Source organism: Heptranchias perlo, chromosome 2 (genome assembly GCF_035084215.1).
Source record: "Heptranchias perlo isolate sHepPer1 chromosome 2, sHepPer1.hap1, whole genome shotgun sequence".
NCBI lineage: Eukaryota > Metazoa > Chordata > Chondrichthyes > Hexanchiformes > Hexanchidae > Heptranchias > Heptranchias perlo.
In genome coordinates, this window is record NC_090326.1 from 128,456,508 (window position 1) to 128,477,881 (window position 21,374).

General features: G+C 40.7%; 1 protein-coding gene across 2 annotated transcripts in view; it reads right to left on the reverse strand.

Moving 5' to 3' along the window:
- Positions 1-21,374, reverse strand: part of dnajc1 (DnaJ (Hsp40) homolog, subfamily C, member 1) — a 217,788-nt gene that overhangs the window by 94,770 nt on the left and 101,644 nt on the right. For both annotated transcript variants that reach the window (XM_068007113.1, XM_068007114.1), the window contains exons 4-6: positions 19,282-19,447; positions 15,367-15,464; positions 4,016-4,109 (exon numbers count right to left, since the gene is read on the reverse strand). In XM_068007113.1, the coding sequence (XP_067863214.1) occupies positions 4,016-4,109; positions 15,367-15,464; positions 19,282-19,447 (358 nt within the window). The remainder of the gene's footprint in view (positions 1-4,015; positions 4,110-15,366; positions 15,465-19,281; positions 19,448-21,374) is intronic.

Genomic DNA, 21,374 nt, shown 5'->3' on the forward strand with positions numbered 1-21,374 from the left:
TCCCAGCCTTTAAAAGCCTCTTTGAAATTTCATCCCTTTGATCAAGTTTTCAGTCAACTCTCTTAATTCTCCCTCTAAAGCTCAGCATCCATTGTTTTCTTCATCTGTGAAGCACCTTAAGACATTTATCTACATTAAGCGCATGAATTCATGATTCTTATATCAATAAGAAAGAGATCTTAGATAGGCTAAAAGAATTCAAAACAAATAAATCTCCAGGGATAGACGCTATCCCAGAATGTTAAAGCACACAAGGAAGATTTTTATGAGGCGCTGACAATCATTACGAGCAAATCACTGGACACCAAAGAGCTACCACTAGATTAGAAACAGGCTTATGTGGCACTTATATTCAAAAAGGTGATAAAACAGATACAACTGCAGACCAATTAGTCTTACTTCAATTCCATGTAAAATAATGGAATTGATTAATCAGGAGTAAATACGAGGATCACATGTACAACAATAACCCTAGTAAGCATCAACACTGCTTCAGAAGTGAAAAATCCTGTCTGAAAAAACCCTTTCGAATTCTTTGAGGAAGTAACTACACAAGTGAACTGCGGCAAACCTTACAATAACTTCCAAATAGAATTTTGATAAATAATGAGTGATTTAAACAGTGTCCCCTGAACTCAAATTGTGAACATAAATATAAACATATGAGTTGTAGGTGAGGATGGGCAGGAGGAAAACACACCAAGGCACTCAAGTTGCTTTAACGCATCTCCAGCTACATCATCAGAAAGGATGATTACAGATGAGGAAGGCATAAGGCCCATCTTAGTTCATCCATTCAAAAAGATCCTAAGGTCCCCCTCATCGCAGCATTCAGTTGTCTATTATTGATAAAATGATTCAGGTGGTTTCCACTCCAGTACTCTATCTGGAAATTCATAGCATGCATCAACCACACTGAAGAATAACTTCCTAATGTTAGTCCTAAATTTACCTTTTATTCGTTTGAATCCCAGTCCCCTTGTCCTGCTTTTGCAATTTAGTTTAAAGTAATTTTCTGAATTTAACTTTTCCATACCGTTAACCATCTTGTATACCTTTGTAAGATAATCTCTCAGACATAATCTTCCAAACTGAAAAGCCTAAGCCTCTTCAGTTCTCATAATTTAGACTTCTGGCAGGAAGCTATAGTCCTCAATTTTTGTAGCACGCTGTTCCAAGGTGCAGTCTGACTATAGCACTGTACAGTTTGATCATGAATTTTTCTGACTTGGATTCTACTGTTTTGGCTATATGATTCAACATTTTATTGGCCACATTGATGTTGGCAGAGGGCAAGGAGCAGGCTTCTGCTCACTCACCTACTTGGCCAAAGAATGGCACATACTACAGGAAGCAGGAACCAGAAAGAGACAATTTTTTTAAAAAGTAAATTAAAAAACACACAAGTGGTTGCAAGGTGCTTTTACGTTGGCCTTAGAGGGTCATTTGTGCCTCAGTTTCTGACAGACGAGTCTCATGCACCTGGCAGCTGGCAGTAACTTGCTGAATTAATCAAGACCATCTGCCAGGAAGACATTTTTTAAACCAGGTCTTCTCAATGGCAGGCTCAGAATATTTGCGACGCTTACATTAGGTTGCTGCTAGGTGTGCAATATCTGCGTGTTGGAACAGGTGGCAAAAGCACCCTTTGAAGGCCAATATAAAACTAGCTTTATATCACAAGACGGGGCAGGTGGTACTACTGAGTATTATAATACAGTAGAATTCACCATCAAGTATGCAACTCAATACACTGTGAAAAATCTAGCAGTTCTAGGTTGATCCTGAGCTCAACACAGCAATCAAACTTGACTTTTAATAGTATTTGCAAACCTATTGAGCAAGCACAGAAACAACTGCTTTTTACCATTTCAATTGTTAGATTCCACGATAATTCATAACACAACAATCTACAACAACTTGCATTTATATGGCACTATTAACGTAGGAAACGTACCAAGGCACTTCACAGGAGTGTAAACAAACAAAAATTGACCTCAAGTCAAAGAAGGAGATAGTAGGAGGAATGACTAAAAGCTTGGTTAAAGAGGTAGATTTTAAGGAGGTTCTTAAAGGAAGAGAGAGAGAGATGTGTAGAGGTTTAGGGCGGGAATCCCAGTGCTTAGGGCCTGGATGGCTGAAGACACGGCCGCCAACGGTGGGGCGAAGCCATTGGGGGATGCACGTGAATGCAGATTTCTTCGAGGGTTGTATGGTCGGAGAAGGTTACAGAGATAGGGAGAGGCTGTTTCAATCTGGTGATCCAAGGTTCAATCGCCAATCTGAGCCAAGTTAGCTGATCTAAGCTTCAGCAGCAGCAGCAAAGGTGCTGCATTGGTCTCGCAGCTCTGGAGGAAAGGAATGAATCTGTGGATGTCGTGTGAGCACAGGATCATGATCAGCTGTTATGCCTCCCATGATAAAAGAGTTTGCAGATATGCACCATCAACAACAACAACTTGCATTTATATAGCACCTTTAACATAGTAAAACATCCCAAGGCACTTCACAGGAGCGTCGAGACAAAATCTGGCACAGAGCCATGTAAGGAGATATTAGGATAGCTGACCAAAAGCTTGATCAAAAAGGTACATTTTAAGGAGCGTCTTAAAGGAGGAGAAAAAGAGAGAGATAGCGAGGCGGAGAGGGAATTCCTTAGCTTGAGGCCTAGACAGCTGAATACATGGTCGGAAATGGTGGGGCAAAGGAAATCGGGGATGCACAAGAGGCCAGAATTGGTGGAACGCAGAGTTCTCGGAGGTTTGTAGGTCTGGAGGAGGTTACAGAGATAGGGAGGGGTGAGGCCATGGAGGAATTTGAACACAAGGATGTATATATATTGAAACGGAAAAACGTGCAGGGCCATGGGGAAAGAGCAGGGTGGTGAGACTAATTGGACAGCTTTCAAAGAGCTAGCACAGGTACAATGGGCTGAAAGGCCTCCTTCTGAGCTGTAAGATTCTATGAATATGGCAAGGCATCAGAGTAGCCAGTGCCAGTGGAACTGTATCTCAGCATGAGTCAATGCTTTCAAGATGAGGGAGACCCACCCCCAAGTGGTTTGTATTTCTTTAATGACTTTTGACTTCATCTAAGCATCTTTCATGTGTGAGCCTACACAAGTGCTGCCAAGCTATTTAATCAAAGCAGTGTTGTCAAATGTCTTGCTTTCACTCAAACCTATTCGTTGACAGATATCAATCCAAGTGTCCCTGAATCAAGCTGGAACCTCCGAGCTGCCCTAAAATGAATGGAGTTTTAGCCAACTCCATGTACTCATGAGTCAATTATTTTCCTAAATCAGCAAAACTGCAGGAGATCTAACTGCCCTCCTGTTTTGAACATCCTCCCCTTATCTATCTTTCTCCCTCCCTCAGTGGCTCACGCTGGGGTACTGTTCCACAGTTGCCAGTGGTACTCCTACTTCACCGAAGTGACTATTTGTAACATGCAAGTCGGGAAGAGGACGGAAGGCTATTTGATGACAGCTAAGCTACATGATGTTCTCACTCGATAGGCACACTTTTAGATGTGATTTTGGCCCCTCCTTATCTCAAAAATGCTGAGGCCAATTATAGTGGCCCACTGCCAACCTGCCTGAGATTGGTTAATTCAGTTCATACCAAAAATTAAGCCTGGGATCTCCATAATCTGTCCAATACATTACCACGCTATGTGGCATATCTACCCACTGAACCACTGGGTATTTTTAATATGAAATAGAAATTAAATATTCATATGTCACCTGCAAAAGACATTGTTGCAATTGTTTTGCAATGGCAAGACACCAAAACATACAGGATATTGTTGTTTAATAATACATCATACAATTACTACAACTGATAACCATATTTAATGCAGAGCAAATTTCATTGGGGCTTGATGCTACAGCTTTGGAAAATAAATTTTTGGAGCATGCTGTTTCAGGAACTGTGCCTTCCATGAGAGTAACAATGCTTCTTTCAACCAAATGAAGTCTAAAATAAACAGCTTTACAGTTTTCTTCTCTTCTTACCTGATAGCACTGTGGTATTGACTTCAGCATGAAATAAGACCAGATTCCTATCTTGCATGGCAACAGGTCCTGCCACTGAGGCTTTACAGCAGATCTGCAAGATAGCCACAATAAAACAAAATACAGGTTACTTCATTCAAAGCAAGCCCCTTAAGTGAAATTTCAATAGAGATCAAGATTTTTGTTATATGTTTCTATTTGAGGAGGAAACCTAGTGGCCTATCAGGTACGAAATCAGTACGCTAGAGTACTAGAACTGATGTTTAAGGCTGGAATTGCCCAAGCATTCCTGACCTCAAAGACCATCAGAAGTGGCACTGAGTAAAAGCCTGCTATTTCCCCACAGGGAGAGAGACACATTAGAGTGTGAAGCACCTTCCTTTGCTCGGTGGCGGGAAGGAGGGGGGGGAAGGGGGTGCTGCATCACTGCAATTAAGTATATGAAAATCACTGTCTTTTTGTAACATCCATTCAGCAGTTTCTTGCTTAAATTTCATCTCACTGCGTGCTTATGTGTGATGTACACGTGAACATGCATGCGTCACACAGACATCCAGAATGCATACAGATCTTGAGACCTTGTTGCAGATTGGGAATCACCTTAAATTTAAGAAATCTGATTGGTGGTATAATTCAAGTCGGTATGAGTAGTAAAACTACAACTCTATTCTCCAAAACTGATGAACTCTCGAATGTTTTTCTTAAATCGATTTCAAATTTCCCATCACCTGGCTCTTTCAGCTTCTTGGACCTTGATGCTGCTCTTCAGATTTAAAAGTTTTTTTTTAAAAAGAAAGAAATGAAAATAATTTCTATTATAAAAACACCATCAGCTATCAAGACAGCTGCTCTCCCTGCACATTCTACTATGCAAAAAGTCACGTGGGTAACAGGCCATCATTTCTTCTGAGACCTCTATGGGTCTGACCCCTGACAGCATGAATGATAGATAAGCTGAACCAAACGTCAACACAGAATATAATGTGACTGTATTAAGCCAAGTTCCATTTTACTATCCATTAAACAACTTTTAAAATCGGTTTCTTTTACTAACTGGTTATTTTGAGGATCAGTATGGATAAGTGCAAAATTGAGGGAAATGGAGCTCTAATTTTGCAGAAAACAAATTAGATTATACAAGAAATAGTATTTGATTGTTATCCAGTGCCACTTCCTGTAATCCTACATTTGCAGATTAATCATTCTTTTTCTTCTAATCAATTTTCTCCCCTCTGCTTCTTAATGCATTAGCACCTTCTAGGGGTATGGTTCCATAGGCACCATTGTCCATTATTCATGTGTAACCCTTGACAGCAAATGTCGACAGGCTATACAACTGCAGGGGGTATCATAGCTGATCCTGATCCTGATCCTGTCCCCAACCCACATCCACTTGGACATGGATTTCAAAAGAGGCAACAAGACACGGCCCAAGCTGATTTTCCCCTTCCTAACTCGAGGATTTGAAGGCCAAATGTAGCAGCCCTACCACCACCCCAACTGAGTTCATCTGAGTGAGTGTATGCCAGGTGCCAAGTCTTGCATAAATTCACTGAATCATTGGGGAGGCAACCAAATTAATTACTGAAATTTAGTATGATGCTTTTAAAAAAAAAAACTTGATGTACAGTGTAGTGATCATAAAAATAAAAAATTTTGTTTGCTAGTCACATGATAATCTTGATATTCAGTTATTGTAAAAGGTATGCTACACTGTGGCTATACTTTCTGGGATTCTGAGACACACATGAAATGTAAACGGAACTTAAGTCTGGTCTGTGCCCAAGTTAGCTAATCTCAGCCAGGGTGCCAATTTGTGCACTATAATTGGCCAAAGTAAGTGTAAGGGGAAAAAACAGCTAGAATTTCCACTGAGTACTATCCTGCTGGAAATACTGCAATGCCCCCCATGACTGAACAGCCTGCCAACCCACACTAGACTCAAATGAAGAATTGGCATTAGCTATAATTGTGATTACTTGGAGGGTCTATGGAACCTAGCACTTGCAGGAGAGAAGGGAAAAATCAATGCACTTCCTATCCCAGAATACAGAAAGGGCAAACATGGCTGGGAAAGGAAATCACGTGCAAGATTTCTCCATCCTTAAAGTTCGTAAATAATAGAATATTTGAATTCATTTAAGTTTATAAAATCCTTGCGAAGAGCCTAGGATTTCTTGGGAGTGCCCAGATTGTTGTGCTTTTTTTTTAAAAAAATAAAACCTTCTCCTGTTTCTAAAGCAAGTGATAGCTGGTCAGCAAGTTACCAATACAGTGGTCACATTCCCTTATAATTAAAAAAAAATTACGCTTATGCGAACTGCTGTGAACACAGCATTCACTAACTTTTTTAAAAAACCTCATACAACTTTACAGAGTGGCCACAGTGACAGTAAGGGTTCCAAAAATTCCTTTAATTGCCATATGTGCAATTGGCCAAATTTTTTGCTTTCACCACCGCAATTTATAAGGCCAAGAAATCAGTGTCAAAGTCACTTGGAAACCCACTCATCTCAGTCTGCTTTTGTGTAATTGCATCATTTACATTAGCAACTGGGAGCTGAATTATATGTTGATTCAGCTCCCAGTTGCTGCTATAAACAATGTATATAACAGCTTTGGCACAGCACATTGAAGTGAAGGCAAAGTTTCAAGGGGAGATAGGTCAGAATTCAACCCAACAATGCCCTATTAATCCCAACCTCAGCCAGATCTTTAGGGGAGCACAAAATTGGAGAGAAAAATAAAAATAAGTTAGAAGGCAAATCTTGCACAGTCTCAGAGACGAGTGATAAAGCAAAATTGGTTAGAATAGGATATCTGCTCTTCGCCCTTTCCATAAGAACCTGTACAATGGAAAAACAAAAATATAAAATTGGGGAAAAGAGAACAAAAAACTCAAACTTCAGCTTAAAGTAAACAAACTACGGACATTACTGGTGTTTTTTGTAAAAAAAGATCTGCCGCAACGCAGACTCCTATGTTTTCAATTGTCCACTGAACTGTTCTTTTAGCTTAAATAAAATCAAACAGTGTAAAATACCAAAGTTCAGTTGCAGCATTCATTAGAAAATACTGCCTTTTTCTTCATGCTTGCTATTTTTGTCAATTTTAATGGGAATCACTATAGCAAGCTTTATAAAGTAATAAAAATAAAACTGAAAAAAGATGATTTAACTTTAAAAACCTATTTGAATACTCAAAACAATATTTGAACCTTAATTATTTTGTGTGTGTTTCACATTTTAAGTAAATGGGAATTTCCAAATTAAGATTTCGTCAAACAAACTTGACGAGTATAAATCCCAAAAAGCAGATATGAAGCTACTGAAACCAAAAGCGTAACCCTACAGGTTGGGATGGTGGACAAAACTGTTGTGTTGTAACAGGAAAAATAAAAAACAACTTGAGAATAAGGTGCCATATAGTTTGATTAGTGAGCCCCTTGCCATCACTTTTACAACCTCTTCCCATGCAAGCTGTTCATTGGATCCAAGTTCTGTGATTACTTTGACTAAACACATTGCCCATCTCCATGGCGTTCACACATACCGACAACCTGATCAGTTCAAGCAAACCAATACATAAAAATTAATGTCGCCTGTAATGCAATGAAGCATTATTCAGGAAAAAAAGAAAATATTCTATAATTTATATCCTGCATTGATCCAGTGCCTGCTCCTGCTGTGTGAACTGTTTGGACCATTTCTAACAACTATTTCACATCTAAGAGCCAAAAATAAAAGACTATTTATGAGAAGATGGAATGTCGCAATATTATTTCTATAAACACTCAATTTATCACAAAGACATTTTAATGAGAACCATATTTTCTCATCTCAAATCAGTGCTTGCTTCAGTCAACCAGCACCACACAAACACCCAGACTTTGTTTTGGGCACTGGAACTTGCTGTAATAAATTTCTAATCTTAAATAATTGCTAACTGTTTTGATACACAAGAAATATATTTTTTCACCCCTCAAAGAATCTGACTAATGTCAATGTGCCTCTTTTCCAGCAAATCAGTTATTAATTTCACACCAATGTCATACATTCAAAGGTCAGTGGCCCTTTTAAAAATCTCTCAGATTTCAAATAGGAGAATCAGATAGCAAATGCATGCACAAAAGTGAAAATGAGAAAAACTAAGCTGGGAATAAAATTACAAAAACTGAAAAGGTAAGAAGTAAAATTAAAATGTAATAAAATAATGCTACATGATGGAATTTAACAAAAGTATGCAGCTCTCAAGGCTACGAAAAAAATAGCATTCTCAACCTAACTTCATTGCCTGTACAACACTTTATATTAAAAATGTTTGCTGGGGTTTCCCCGAATGTTCAGTGAATAGATTAGTCACACAGACAGGGAAGGTCCTAGGTTCAATTCTCAGTCTGTCTTGATTTAATTCATCTCTGGTGGGACAGTGGTAGGGTACTACGATTATCTTCAGCACTCATGGGTTAGGCTTAGTGGGAGGGATTAAAAATAAACTGCCAGTGATTCCATTGATGTTTACTATCCAGAGACCATTACAATACTTACACATGTGGATAGGAGTTAAAGGCAGCATAGTGCTCAGCTATCATGTCCTTCCGGCAGTCACTACCAAGAATCACCTATGAAAAATAGTGAGAGAATGGGGGACGGCAAGTGAGCAGGAGGGAAGGAGGGTGGGAGCAGTGAAGGGGGAGGAAAGAGAAAGGAGGGTGGGAGCAGTGAAGGGGGAGGAAAGAGAAAGGAGGGTGGGAGCAGTGAAGGGGGAGGAAAGAGAAAGGAGGGTGGGAGCAGTGAAGGGGGAGGAAAGAGAAAGGAGGGTGGGAGCAGTGAAGGGGGAGGAAAGAGAAAGGAGGGTGGGAGCAGTGAAGGGGGAGGAAAGAGAAAGGAGGGTGGGAGCAGTGAAGGGGGAGGAAAGAGAAAGGAGGGTGGGAGCAGTGAAGGGGGAGGAAAGAGAAAGGAGGGTGGGAGCAGTGAAGGGGGAGGAAAGAGAAAGGAGGGTGGGAGCAGTGAAGGGGGAGGAAAGAGAAAGGAAGAGGGGGACAAAGGAGGAAGAAAGGAAAGAGTGAGGAGGAAGGAAGGGGTGGTGGCAAAAGAGGGGCAAAGGAAGGAAGAAGGTGAGGAGAGGAGAAAAGGAAAGGGGAGGAGGAATAATGATGGGGAATGAAGTGCACTGGGGTATCAGGATAGCCTGTAGGATTCAAATCAAGACCCCAAGCTGAGTGCCCTTTCCTCCCATCTCTAATATCGCCCGCCTCTGCCCAATTGAAACTGAAACCCTCATCCATACTTTTGTCACCTCCAGACTCAACTAGGGAATTGGGGTTACGGGGAGCGGGCAGGAAATTGGACATGAATTTAGATTTGAGGTTAGGATCAGATCAGCCATGATCTTATTGAATGGCGGAGCAGGCTCGAGGGGCCGATTGGCCTACTCCTGCTCCTATTTCTTATGTTCTTATGTTCAACTATTTCAATGCTCTCTGGCTAGACTCCCATCATCCACATTCTGAACTTAAAGCTCATTCAATATTCTCTTGCCCGTATCCTATTCCGCACTGTCCCACTCATCCATCACTCCTGTTATTGTGAACTTACACCCAATCTCCCAAGGCCTCAAATTTTAAATCCTCATGTTTAAATCCTTTCATGGCCTCACCCCTCCCTATCTCTGTAACCTCCTCCAGCTCTACAACATAGTATGTTTTTTTTCATTCGCTCATGGGATGTGGGCGTCACTGGCAAGGCCAGCATTTATTGCCCATCCCTAATTGCCCTGAGGTGGTGGTGGTGAGCCGCCTTCTTGAACCGCTGCAGTCCACGTGGTGAAGGTTCTCCCACAGGTAGGGAGTTCCAGGATTTTGACCCAGTGACGATGAAGGAACGGCTATATATTTCCAAGGCGGGATGGTGTGTGACTTGGAGGGAAACGTGCAGGTGGTGTTGTTCCCATGTGCCTGCTGCCTTTGTCCTTCCAGGTGGTAGAGGTCGCGGGTTTGGGAGGTGCTGTCGAAGAAGCCTTGGTGAGTTGCTGCAGTGCATCCTGTAGATGGTATAAACTGCAGCCACGGTGCGCTGGTGGTGAAGGGAGTGAATGGGGTGCCAATCAAGCGGGCTGCTTTGTCCTGGATGGTGTCGAGCTTCTTGAGTGTTGTTGGAGCTGCACTCATCCAGGCAAGTAGAGAGTATTCCATCACACTCCTGACTTGTGCCTTGTAGATGGTGGAAAGGCTTTGGGAAGTCAGGAGATGAGTCACTCGCTGCAGAATAGCCAGCCTCTGACCTGATCTTGTAGCCACAGTATTTATATGGCTGGTCCAGTTAAGTTTCTGGTCAATGGTGACCCCCAAGAGGTTGACGGTGGAGGATTCAGCGATGGTAATGCCATTGAATGTCAAGGGAAGGTGGTTAGACACTCTCTTGTTGGAGATGGTCATTGCCTGGCACTTGTCTGGCGTGAATGTTACTTGCCACTTATCAGCCCAAGCCTGGATGTTATCCAGGTCTTGCTGCATGCAGGCAAGGGCTGCTTCATTATCTGAGGGGTTGCGAATGGAACTGAACACTGTGCGATCATCAGCGAACATCCCGAGTCAATTGAAATTTTCAAGGCAGGTTGATAGATTCTCGATAGGTAAGGGTATTAGGCGATATGGAGCAACGGTGGGTAAATTAGTGGTACAGATCAACCATGATCTAAATGAATGGCGGAATAGGCCCAAGGAGTTGAATTTCCCACTCCTGTTCCTATGGAACCCCCCAAACTCTGTTCCTGTGACTCTGGCCCCCTGTGCATCCCTCTTTCCCTTTGCCCCACCAATGGCAGCAGTGCCTTCAGCCGCCTAGATCCCACAATCTGGAATTCCCTTGCCAAGTCCCTCTCCACCTCCCTAAAACCCACCTCTTTGACCAAACGGAGTCAAAAAAGGGGATATTAATGTCCATATTTATTTTTGAAGCATCTTGGGATGGTTTTCTGTGTTAAAGACATGATATAAATTAAAGCTGTTGATATTGTAAACTAGGAAGAAATATAAAAAGATTGTAAGAGCTTCTACAAGTATATAAAAGGGAAAAGATTAGCAAAAGTAAACGTGTGTCCCTTAGAGACAGAGACAGGAGACATTATACTGGTGAACAAAGAAATGGCAGAGACATTAAACAAATATTTTATATCTGTCTTCACAGTAGATAACACAAAATAATATCGGAAATAGTGGGGCACCAAGGGTCTAATGAGAGGGGGGAACTTAAAGTAAAGTAATTAAGATTAGTAAAGAAAAAGTTTTAGAAAAATTAATGGGACTAAAAGCCGACAAATCTCCTGGACCTGATGGCCTATATCCTAGAGTTTTAAAAGGGGTGACTGCAGAGATCGTGGATTGGTTTTGATCTTCTAGAATCTAGGGAATTCTGGAACAGTCCCTGTAGTTTGGAAGGTAGCAAATGTAACGCCGCTATTCAAGAAAGGAGGGAGAGAGAAAACAGGGAACTATAGGCCAGTTTGCGGGAAAATGCTAGAATCTATTATTAAGGATGTAGTAACAGGGCACTTAGAAAATCATAATATGATTAGGCAGAGTCAATACGGTTTTATGAAAGGGGAATAGTGTTTGACAGATCTATTAGAGTATTTTGAGGCTGCAACTAGCAGGGTAGATAAGGGGGAAACCAGTGGATGTAGTATATTTGGATTTTCAAAAGGCATTCGATAAAAGTGCCACATAAAGAGGCTGTTACACAAGAATAGGGCTCATGGGATTGGGGTGGTAATAGATGGATAGGGGATTGGTTAACAGACAGAAAACAGAGTAGGAATAAACAGGTCATTTTCGGGTTGGCAGGTTGTAACTAGTAGGGTGCCACAGGGAATCAGTGCTTGGGCTTTAGCTATTTACAATTTTTATTAATGACTTAGATGAAGGGACTGAGTGAATTGTATCAAAGTTTGCTTACAATACAAAGCTAGGTGGGAAAGTAAGCTGTGAGGAGTACACAGGGTCTGTAAAGGGATATAGACAGGTTCAGTGAGTGGGCAAGGTGGTGGCAGATAGAGTATAATGTGGGGAAGTGTGAGGTTATTCACTTTGGTAGGAAGAATAGAAACACAGAATATTTTTTTAAATGATGAGAAACTATAAAATGTTAGTGTTCAGAGAGATTTGGATGTCGTTGTACAAGAAACAAAGTTAGCATGCAGGTACAGCACGCATTTAGGAAGGAAATTGTTATGTTGGCTTTTATTGCAAGGGGGTTGGAGTACAAGAGTACGGAAGTCTTGCTGCAACTGTACAGGGCTTTTGTGAGACCACAACTGGAGTACCGTATGCGGTTTTTAGTCTCCTTACCTAAGGAAGAATATACTTGCCTTTAGAGGCAGTGCAATGAAGGTTCACTAGATTGATTCCTGGGATGAGAGGGTTGTCCTAGGAGGAAAGATTAAGTAGAATGGGCCTATACTCTCTGGAGTTTAGAAGAATGAGAGGTGATCTCATTGAAACATATAAGATTCTAAGAAGGCTTGACAGGGTAGATGCTGAGAGGATGTTTCCCCTGGCTGGAGAGTCTAGAACTAGGGGACATTGTCTGACCCCTTATCCTGAGACTTTTAGGACTGAGATGAGGAGTAATTTCTTTACTCAGAGGGTCGTGAATATTTGGAATTCTCTACCAGAGCGGGCTGTGGATGTTCAGTCGTTGAGTATATTCAAGACTGAGATTGATAGATTTTTGGACTCAAGGGATATGGAGAACGGGTGGGAAAGCGGAGTTGAGGTTGAAGATCAGCCATGATCTTAATGAAGGGCGGAGCAGGCTCAAGGGACCGTATGGCCATTTCCTGCTCCTATTTCTTATGCTTCTTATGCAAGTATTCTGAATGCATGTGGATGAATAGGAAGGGGGCTGGGTTTGCTTGCACTGAGGGGCAGAAGGGAGCACCATACTCTGCAGCAAATTGGTTTCGGATTTTCAATTTCAATTTCAATTTCAAACAACCTGAAGAATGAACCTCTTATACCAGCAACACGCCAGTACAAAAGCTCACTGCTGACTACTAGGACAGGCCAAGCTATCTTGAACAGAGACTGCTCACTGACCCAGGCATCAACAGCAACCCATCACTCTGGTCATTACGTATCACTGTATCCAACAATCACTTCAGATACAAAAAAGGTTTGAGATGCTACAATATTTTTATTTCAGTTTGTAGTGCAAAGATAATTTAATGTTCAGCCAGCATTACTTTCTAAAATACAGCTGTTCTAATTTTGCAAGCATTTATTATTTTCTTCAATTTGTGTATTCTTGCACAACGTGCCAATTCCAGGCAAGAGGGTAGGCCGACAACCTCTTCCTAGACCTGTGCCACTGCTGCTCTAATCACCCACTAGGAGGTACCAAAAACCAGCCTGGGGAAACTCAGCGATGTTCCTTCCCTCTGGGCGTAGAAGTGGCTAGATTGCGCTTATTACTCTCCTGAAATATTGCATTGATCAATAACTTGTTATTCAATGAATGCAGGCACAAACCTGGAGCTAACCATCCCAATAAGGTTTTGCAACTCTCCAGCACTCCAGGACTGAAACGGAGATTCAAAAGCATCAATGCTTTTGCACAGAATGCACAATGGATCAGCAACTTGACATTGTAACACTGTTCCAACAATAGTTATTTTTAAACAAAAATATTAGGCTGAAAATTACTGTTAGCGATACTAGCAGATAACTATTTTAGTTATAACTTTTCATGCCAGTGTTAATCCTTAAAATAAATGGAGTAACATGGTCATTAAAAAAAACGAGGCTAATGGAATCATAGAAAGATTACAACACGGAAGGAGGCCATTCAGCCCATCGACTCCGCGCCGGCTCTATGCAAGAGCAATCCAGCTAGTCCCACTCCCCCACCCTATCCCCATAGCCCTGCAATTTTTTTCCTTTCAAGTACACATCCAGTTGCCTTTTGAAGGCCATGATTGAATCTGCCTCCACCACACCTCGGGCAGTGCATTCCAGATCCTAACCACTCGCTGCATAAAATTTTTTTTCCTCATGTCACCTTTGGTTCTTTTGCCAATCACCTTAAATCTATGTCCTCTGGTCCTTGACCCTTCTGTCAATGGAAACACTTTCTCTCTATCTACTCTGTCTTGACCCTTCATGATTTTGAATACCTCGATCAAATCACCTCGCAACCTCCTCTGTGCCAAGGAGAACAACCCCAGCTTCCCCAGTAACTGAAGTCCCTCATCCCTGGAATCATTCTAGTAAATCTCTTCTACACCCTCTCTAAGGCCTTCACATCTTCCCTGAAGCGTGGTGCCCAGAACTGGACACAATACTCCAGTTGCAGCCGAACCAGTATTTTATAAAGGTTCATTATGATTTCTATACTTTTGTATTCTATGCCTCCATTTATAAAGCCCAGGATCCCATATGCTTTTTTAACCACTTTCTCAACCTGCCCTGCTACCTTCAACGATTTGTGCACATATACCCCCAGATCTCTCTGTTCCTATACCTCTTTTAGAATTGTGCCCTCTAGTTTATATTGCCTCTCCTCATTCTTCCTACCGAAATGTATCACTTTGCATTAGATCTCAGAAAGGGACGGAGAAAAGTAGTACTCAATGTTCTGCTTTTCAGGCTTTTATTACTTAACATACATATTTCTAGTTTCATTTAAAAAAAACTTTCCACTTTTGTACTTTAAGATCTTTATTATACCCATTTACTTTGGTACTCACATTCTTTACTCATTTCTTCATTTATTTCCTGCTTGAAACTTTTACAGCTCTTGAAATATTCATGGGGGCGGGGCAAAGATTGTTTTCATTCATGGATTTGTAATGTTAGGTGGTTTCAATTTTTCTCATTTTTACTGGCTAGCCAAAAAGAACACTTTCAGAAAACAACCAGGTAGGTGTGCAAAAAGGTTCAGTGGGTCATGAAGAGAGGACAGAGACATGATATATGGAAGCTGGGGAGGCCCAGCAACATGGGGAGTAAAGAGACAAGGAAAGGTCACAACAGCAAAAAAGGATTAGGTGAAAGTGACACTATCCAGAAGGATTTTTGTCAGTCCCCATACTAACTTATCAAGATCACTAACTGTACCTTCATCCTGAAACTAACACATCCCAGCTCCCGAAATTACATCACAACACCTGAAATGATCAACATAGAACAACAAAACATAATTTTAAAAGTACATACGCATATAATTTTAAGTTTGTTTTTTCAGTTATAAACAACTAATATTATCATAATGGTTAACTAGTTCAACAGATAACAGTAGAGAGCATTCAAGAAATTTTACAACCAAAATATATCAAGTATTTTGCAGCATTACCTCTCATTTTTCTCAGGAACACCAGCTTTCCCTTCATCCATAGTCTTACCACTTGTTTTTTTCTTTTTCTCTCTCTTCTTTCTGCTAAGAAGGTCATCCTGAAAGGAAAGAAAAATGAGGTTACAGGTGACTGCCAGCATGATTTTTGTGCAGGCTGCCACTACAAGTATCTGAGTAACAATTATCAGCTGCTTCTATGCAAACTCATGTGAGGTTTCGCATTGAACAAAATCATCTAACAATATCATCTGTTGCCATAGTATCAAATTCAGCTTCACAAATATAAAATGACTAAAGGCCAGTTCTGTCAGTCATGCACATTTCCATAGCAATCAATGTCTTCTAGAAGTTGAAACCATTCAACTCTCTTTTCCCCCCACTACTCAGCTTCAGGAGTCACCAGATTTAGCATGTTAACAAACAGTAGACAAAGGCTAAATCACATTTGCAGAGGTCTGTAAAAAGTTGTAATTTTGCAGCTGGGTAAGTGATTAATATCTGTTCTATGCAAGACGAGAGAATAAAAATCCATGGAATGACAGAGATAAATACTCCAGGGGGTGCACTTTGGCTGTCTATTCAAAATCTCTCAGTTAAAATTGATCCAAGAGCAAGCATCGAGAATAGTTGCCACAATTAAAAACAGCTTAATTGAAACTGTTATGTTACTAATTGAATCAAGGTTAGATCTACATTCACGAACCAACCAATGCTAAATACTACTACACAAATTATTAAGTTATTCTGCATGTGTAATGATCCAATGCCATTAGACAATCTTGAGAACACCAACAGATTTGTCTTCATTACTAACCACCCATTGGGCTCCAAATGCTATATAGAGGGAGATGGGTTTCCAAATACAAATGAGCAATTATCTAAAATGAGAAGAATGCTCATTAATTGTATTACATTAAAATTCCCTGCTCATAGTTTTGGAAAATACATGAATTGTTAGTCCTATAGTTTGGTATTTAAAATGATTAGATAGTTTTGATAGCGAGAAGTAAAAGGTCGTCATCCAAAAGAGGGCTCTATTTATTTGCGCAGCCACACTGCACCTACTAGCTTTACTCAGGTATGTATTTGAGAGTGATTCTGAATGGTAGCCCAAAGCATGTTTGCACCACTTTAAAACTGTGGGAAAAGCAGTGTTCTGATGATCAGTCTATATATCAATGAAATTCTTAATGTCAATAAAGAGCTGCTGTCCTTCTGACTTTCTATTACAAATGAAACAAAGTCGTCCAATGAACACTGGTACTTTTAAATCTTTAACTCTTAGTCTTTAAATCTTTGCACCAGTTGCAGTTATATTGCAGCAGTGCAAGCACAATTTGAGGTGGTCTCCTCCAACAAGATGTAATCCCAAACTCCGTTAATCTGCAGTTACATTGCATACTTTGTGTCATTGTGAAGCTGGAACATTTTGCAGCAACACAAAATGTAACTATTCAGATCTCAAAAGGATCACTGCTTTTAAATAGAAATATTAAAAATTATTCTCCATTCAGAGCAACAAATATTTTAACCTTTACACAGCATGCTGGATAGGTGCAGTCAGGTTCCAGGAGCCACTGGAGTGGCTACTCAAATCAACAGAACGGTTTCCTCTTCAGACACATTTTTTACATTTAAAAAATGGATCTTCTCACACCTACGACACAGGCATCTCAATTTCCAATGTTTGGGCTTTGGACTAGTATCCAGTCAGTTCTCAATCAATGAAAACCTAAATATTTGGTATTTCCTGCCACCTTCAAAATTAGTATTAGGAATTAGAAGGTAGAAGTAAAAAAAAGATGCTGAAGTTATTTTAAAGATTAAAAAATGGTTAGAATAGACAGGAACAAACTTTAATTGCAGTAAAAATAATAAAAATAGAAGAGGAGAATTGGAGAAAGAATAGGAAGAGAAAAGGAAAACAGGACAAGCAGAATTGAAGTGCTTAAAATTTAATTCTTACTCAAAATTGTGTTCAGATGTTTTTTTCTAGCTTGTTTATTGCTGTAATAAAACAACTCCCAACAATTATGTGGTTTTATTATTAGTATTTATTTCAGTGCAATAGTGCTTAAGCAACCAGCCAAGCCCAGGGAACAGGAAATTTTGGTCAAAGTTATGGACATTGCCAAGAATAACTATCAATAAAGCATTTCAAAAATTATTTTCTTTCCCAATTTTTAAAATTGGTTTTCTCTCATCTCATTCGTTAGATTGCAAGATTCCCAAAATATAGCATTCCGAAACAGTTTGCAGTGATATGGAAATGTAGGATGCTGACAAGAACATGGATTCTCAATAAAATTTTGTTACAACTTGCAGCAGGCAGTAATTTTAGAATCTCATTGAAGGTGGAAACTGGGGAACAGATACAGCCATCCTGATGATGCAGGACTCCCAAGCCAATGGAACAATAAAAATGGTGTATTTAAACTGTAGTCTTTAAATTTAATATCTTTCTACTCTTGAGGGAATACTAACAAACATAGCTTTTGTTTAACTATCCTTTGCCGTGTAGAATTTCTGAACTCAATTCACAAAGGAGGCCAACAAATAAAGCACAAAAAAAAAAATTTGAGATAAAAGATTTCACACGAAACTGATAAGGTGCCCAGCAACCAGCATGCGTGATTCACTGGACTCTAATCCCTTTCACCTCTCAGCATATACTCTGGATATATATATGAATTTAAGACGATTCTGATTCCTGCCCAGAATTCGCAAGTGAATTTGTTAAGTTTGAGTCAATCATACTAACTGGCAATATGTTGTTTAAGTTGTAGAAGTGATGCACAATGGGGCTGAGGATCAGCACAATCTGGAAATCACAGCTGCTTGTAGCCAAATCTGCATGGCATTGGAACAAAACCACATTGAGCTTGTTCAGTACTTCCAAACATCATGTAGTTTAAGATAGTTTTACACAGCATTTTTGTACATTTCCGATTCAGTCCATTACAAAAGATGAAATATAAACTATAGTATTAGCAAATGATAATCTTCATAACACCTTTTCAACAATTTTGACTCCAAATAAAATACATGAAGTTACATTTCCCTTGAAAATGTCACAGCAGCAGTTTACCCTTGATTCTTTCTTCTCTGCTGATGGAAACTCTTGTATGGTGCATGTCAACAGGCACCAGCACTCTGCAAGAATCTCACCCAAGTTACCATGTGCGAGTCTGGATTACAATTGTCCGCAGGCTATACCAGCTACCAGGGGGTGGGGTAGGGATAAGAAACTTCACAAGTCAAAGTTTGATCCTGTTCTCATCCAACATCCATATACACTGCTAAGCTGGGGTTGCTGAACAGAAACCAGAAGCAGAACCACTGGTCAATTTTTCCGCAAAAGCAACTTCACAGCAGAGATCAGCTAACCCAGCACAGACCAGGGAACAAATCTGAAACCTTCTTGGGTCTGGCTCAGTACACGCCATGTGAGGTGACTAACCAGTGAGTCATTTGAAAAGCCTTGGTACCTTTCCTGAATCACAGCATTTTAGTATCACTTTATTCCAAGCTGTATAGTTTTCTGTTCCCATTTTATAAATTATTCTTCCCCCATCTCTCAGTTTATAACTATTCCATTGATCAGGCTGTAACACAAAAAAAAAACACGCCGGCATACATTCCTGCTAAAAATTGTCAAAATTCAACAAAATGTGCAATTTCAGAAGGAAATCTGTAAATAAGAATATTCATCCACTGTAACAACATTCTGCAATGTTTATTAATACAAACATATAAACCTGTAGTATGGACATTTAACAATGGGAAGCTATCCATGGAGGCTGGTAGGGTAATGGTTTTCAAATGCAGATTTTTCATGTTTAGATTAACATTGTAAAAGTCAAATAACATTTTTCCTCAAAAACATTGATTTGTCCTGTATCCACATCAACTTACCAGTTGTTTCTCAAAGTAAATTGACCAAACCACAGCATAATGGCCCACAGTCAGAATAATGAAAAGCAGCAGTGAAAGCTCCACATTGCTCATCTTTCTCACTCTCCGATAGTAGAAAACAGGCTGTCGCCAATCTGGCAGGCCATTTTCCAAAACCTCATCGTACCTGCAAACAGGGGAAAAAATAAAGCACAATCTAAATATCTGAAATAGACAGCTGCAGAGAATCATGCATTAAAAAAAATATTTTGCCTTCATGAATGTCTTTTGTAATTATGACAATTGCTTATTACTTAAGTTTTTGCCACAAATTGAAAAAAAAGTTAGACTCTGCATAATACAATGTCTGTGAAAAGGCATTTCATCCAAGAATAAAAACTAATAAATTGAAGAAATTGCTCTGCAGGTTGTCTGTGATCCAAAGACCTGTTGTCTTGTAGCATAAACAGTTTTAGTTACAATTTATTATTTTTATGCAAGTTTGGCTACATTTAAGGTGCGTTTTGTCAATTGTCATTTATGAAAAGAAAATCATGTCAACTTCATGCAAAACATACACAATAGGGAATGCTCATTTTATTCCACAAGTGAAGAAAGCCCCATAATTCTCAGGAGACAAGATTACACGCATTATGTCAAAAGGAGACAAAGAATGGAGATGCCTGTGTTCTCTGTGTATACTGTAGCACAAGTAAAATAAGGAATAGTTTTAACTTAAAACAGCAGCATGGTAGTGACTGCGCTGCTTCATGGAATGGTAAACTATGCATCTGTACTTTCCCCTCATGTGAAATTCCTGGTTCAAGAGGACAACTATTGATAAAATGAGTATAACCGCTGGCCATGCCCATGCACCTCCTGGTGGCTAGATGAAGAGCAGCATTAGACGAGGCACCGGAACTACATGAAAACCAAGGCTGCCTACATGAAAACCAAGAGCAGGAAGCTTGAGAAACTCGGCATCACCACCAGCATCAACCAAGACTCCCACGGTACCACGGTTGCAACCACAGGGAAGTCTATCGTCAATTTGTCCGCGACCACACCTTTCAACCAGACGAAATCGGAGTTCTCAGCAGAGGGCTCAATTTCTGCCCCACCACCAGAATGGACCCAATCGGTCTCGCGGCGGACACAAAGGAATTCAGCAGGAGAATAAGGCTCCGGGAATTCTTCCACAAATCCCAAGATTTCAGCAGCGAACCCAACGAGACAATCAACGATCCAGAAAAGCAGACAGAGGGATCCGCGGTACAGCAACCGAAGAAGAAAGAGTCAAACTGGACTCCTCCGGAGGGTCGCTGCCCTAAGCTTGACATGTATGCTCAAGCGGTCAGGAAATGCGTCAATGCCAGATTCATCAGCCGCACTCACAAGACAGTCCAGAATGTCACCCAAGCACAACCAACTGCAACATCGTAATCAAACCAGCGGACAAAGGAGGAGCCATCATCATACAGAACAGAACGGACTATTGCAAAGAAGCATACCCACAACTGGACAACCAGAAACACTACAGACGGTTACCCGCAGATCCGACCAAAGAACACACCCACCAGCTCAACAAACTGATCAAGACCTTCGACCCAGACCTTCAAAGCATCCTACGCGCTCTCATCCCACGTACTCCCCGCATGGGAGACTTCTACTGCCTCCCAAAGATACACAAAGCCAACACACCCGGACGTATCAGGCCACGGAACCCTGTGTGAGAACCTCTCTGGATACGTCGAGGGCATCCTGAAACCCATCGTACAGGGAACCCCCAGCTTCTGTCGTGACACTACAGACTTCCTACAAAAACTCAGTACCCACGGACCAGTTGAACCAGGAACACTTCTCACCACGATGGACGTCTCGGCACTCGACACCAGTATCCCCCACGATGACGGCATCGCTGCAACAGCATCAATACTCAACACCAACAGCCAATCTCCAGACGCCATCCTACAACTCATCCGCTTCATCCTGGATCACAATGTCTTCACCTTCGACAACCAGTTCTTTACCCAAACACACGGAACAGCCATGGGGCCCAAATTTGCACCCCAATACGCCAACATTTTCATGCACAAGTTCGAGCACGACTTCTT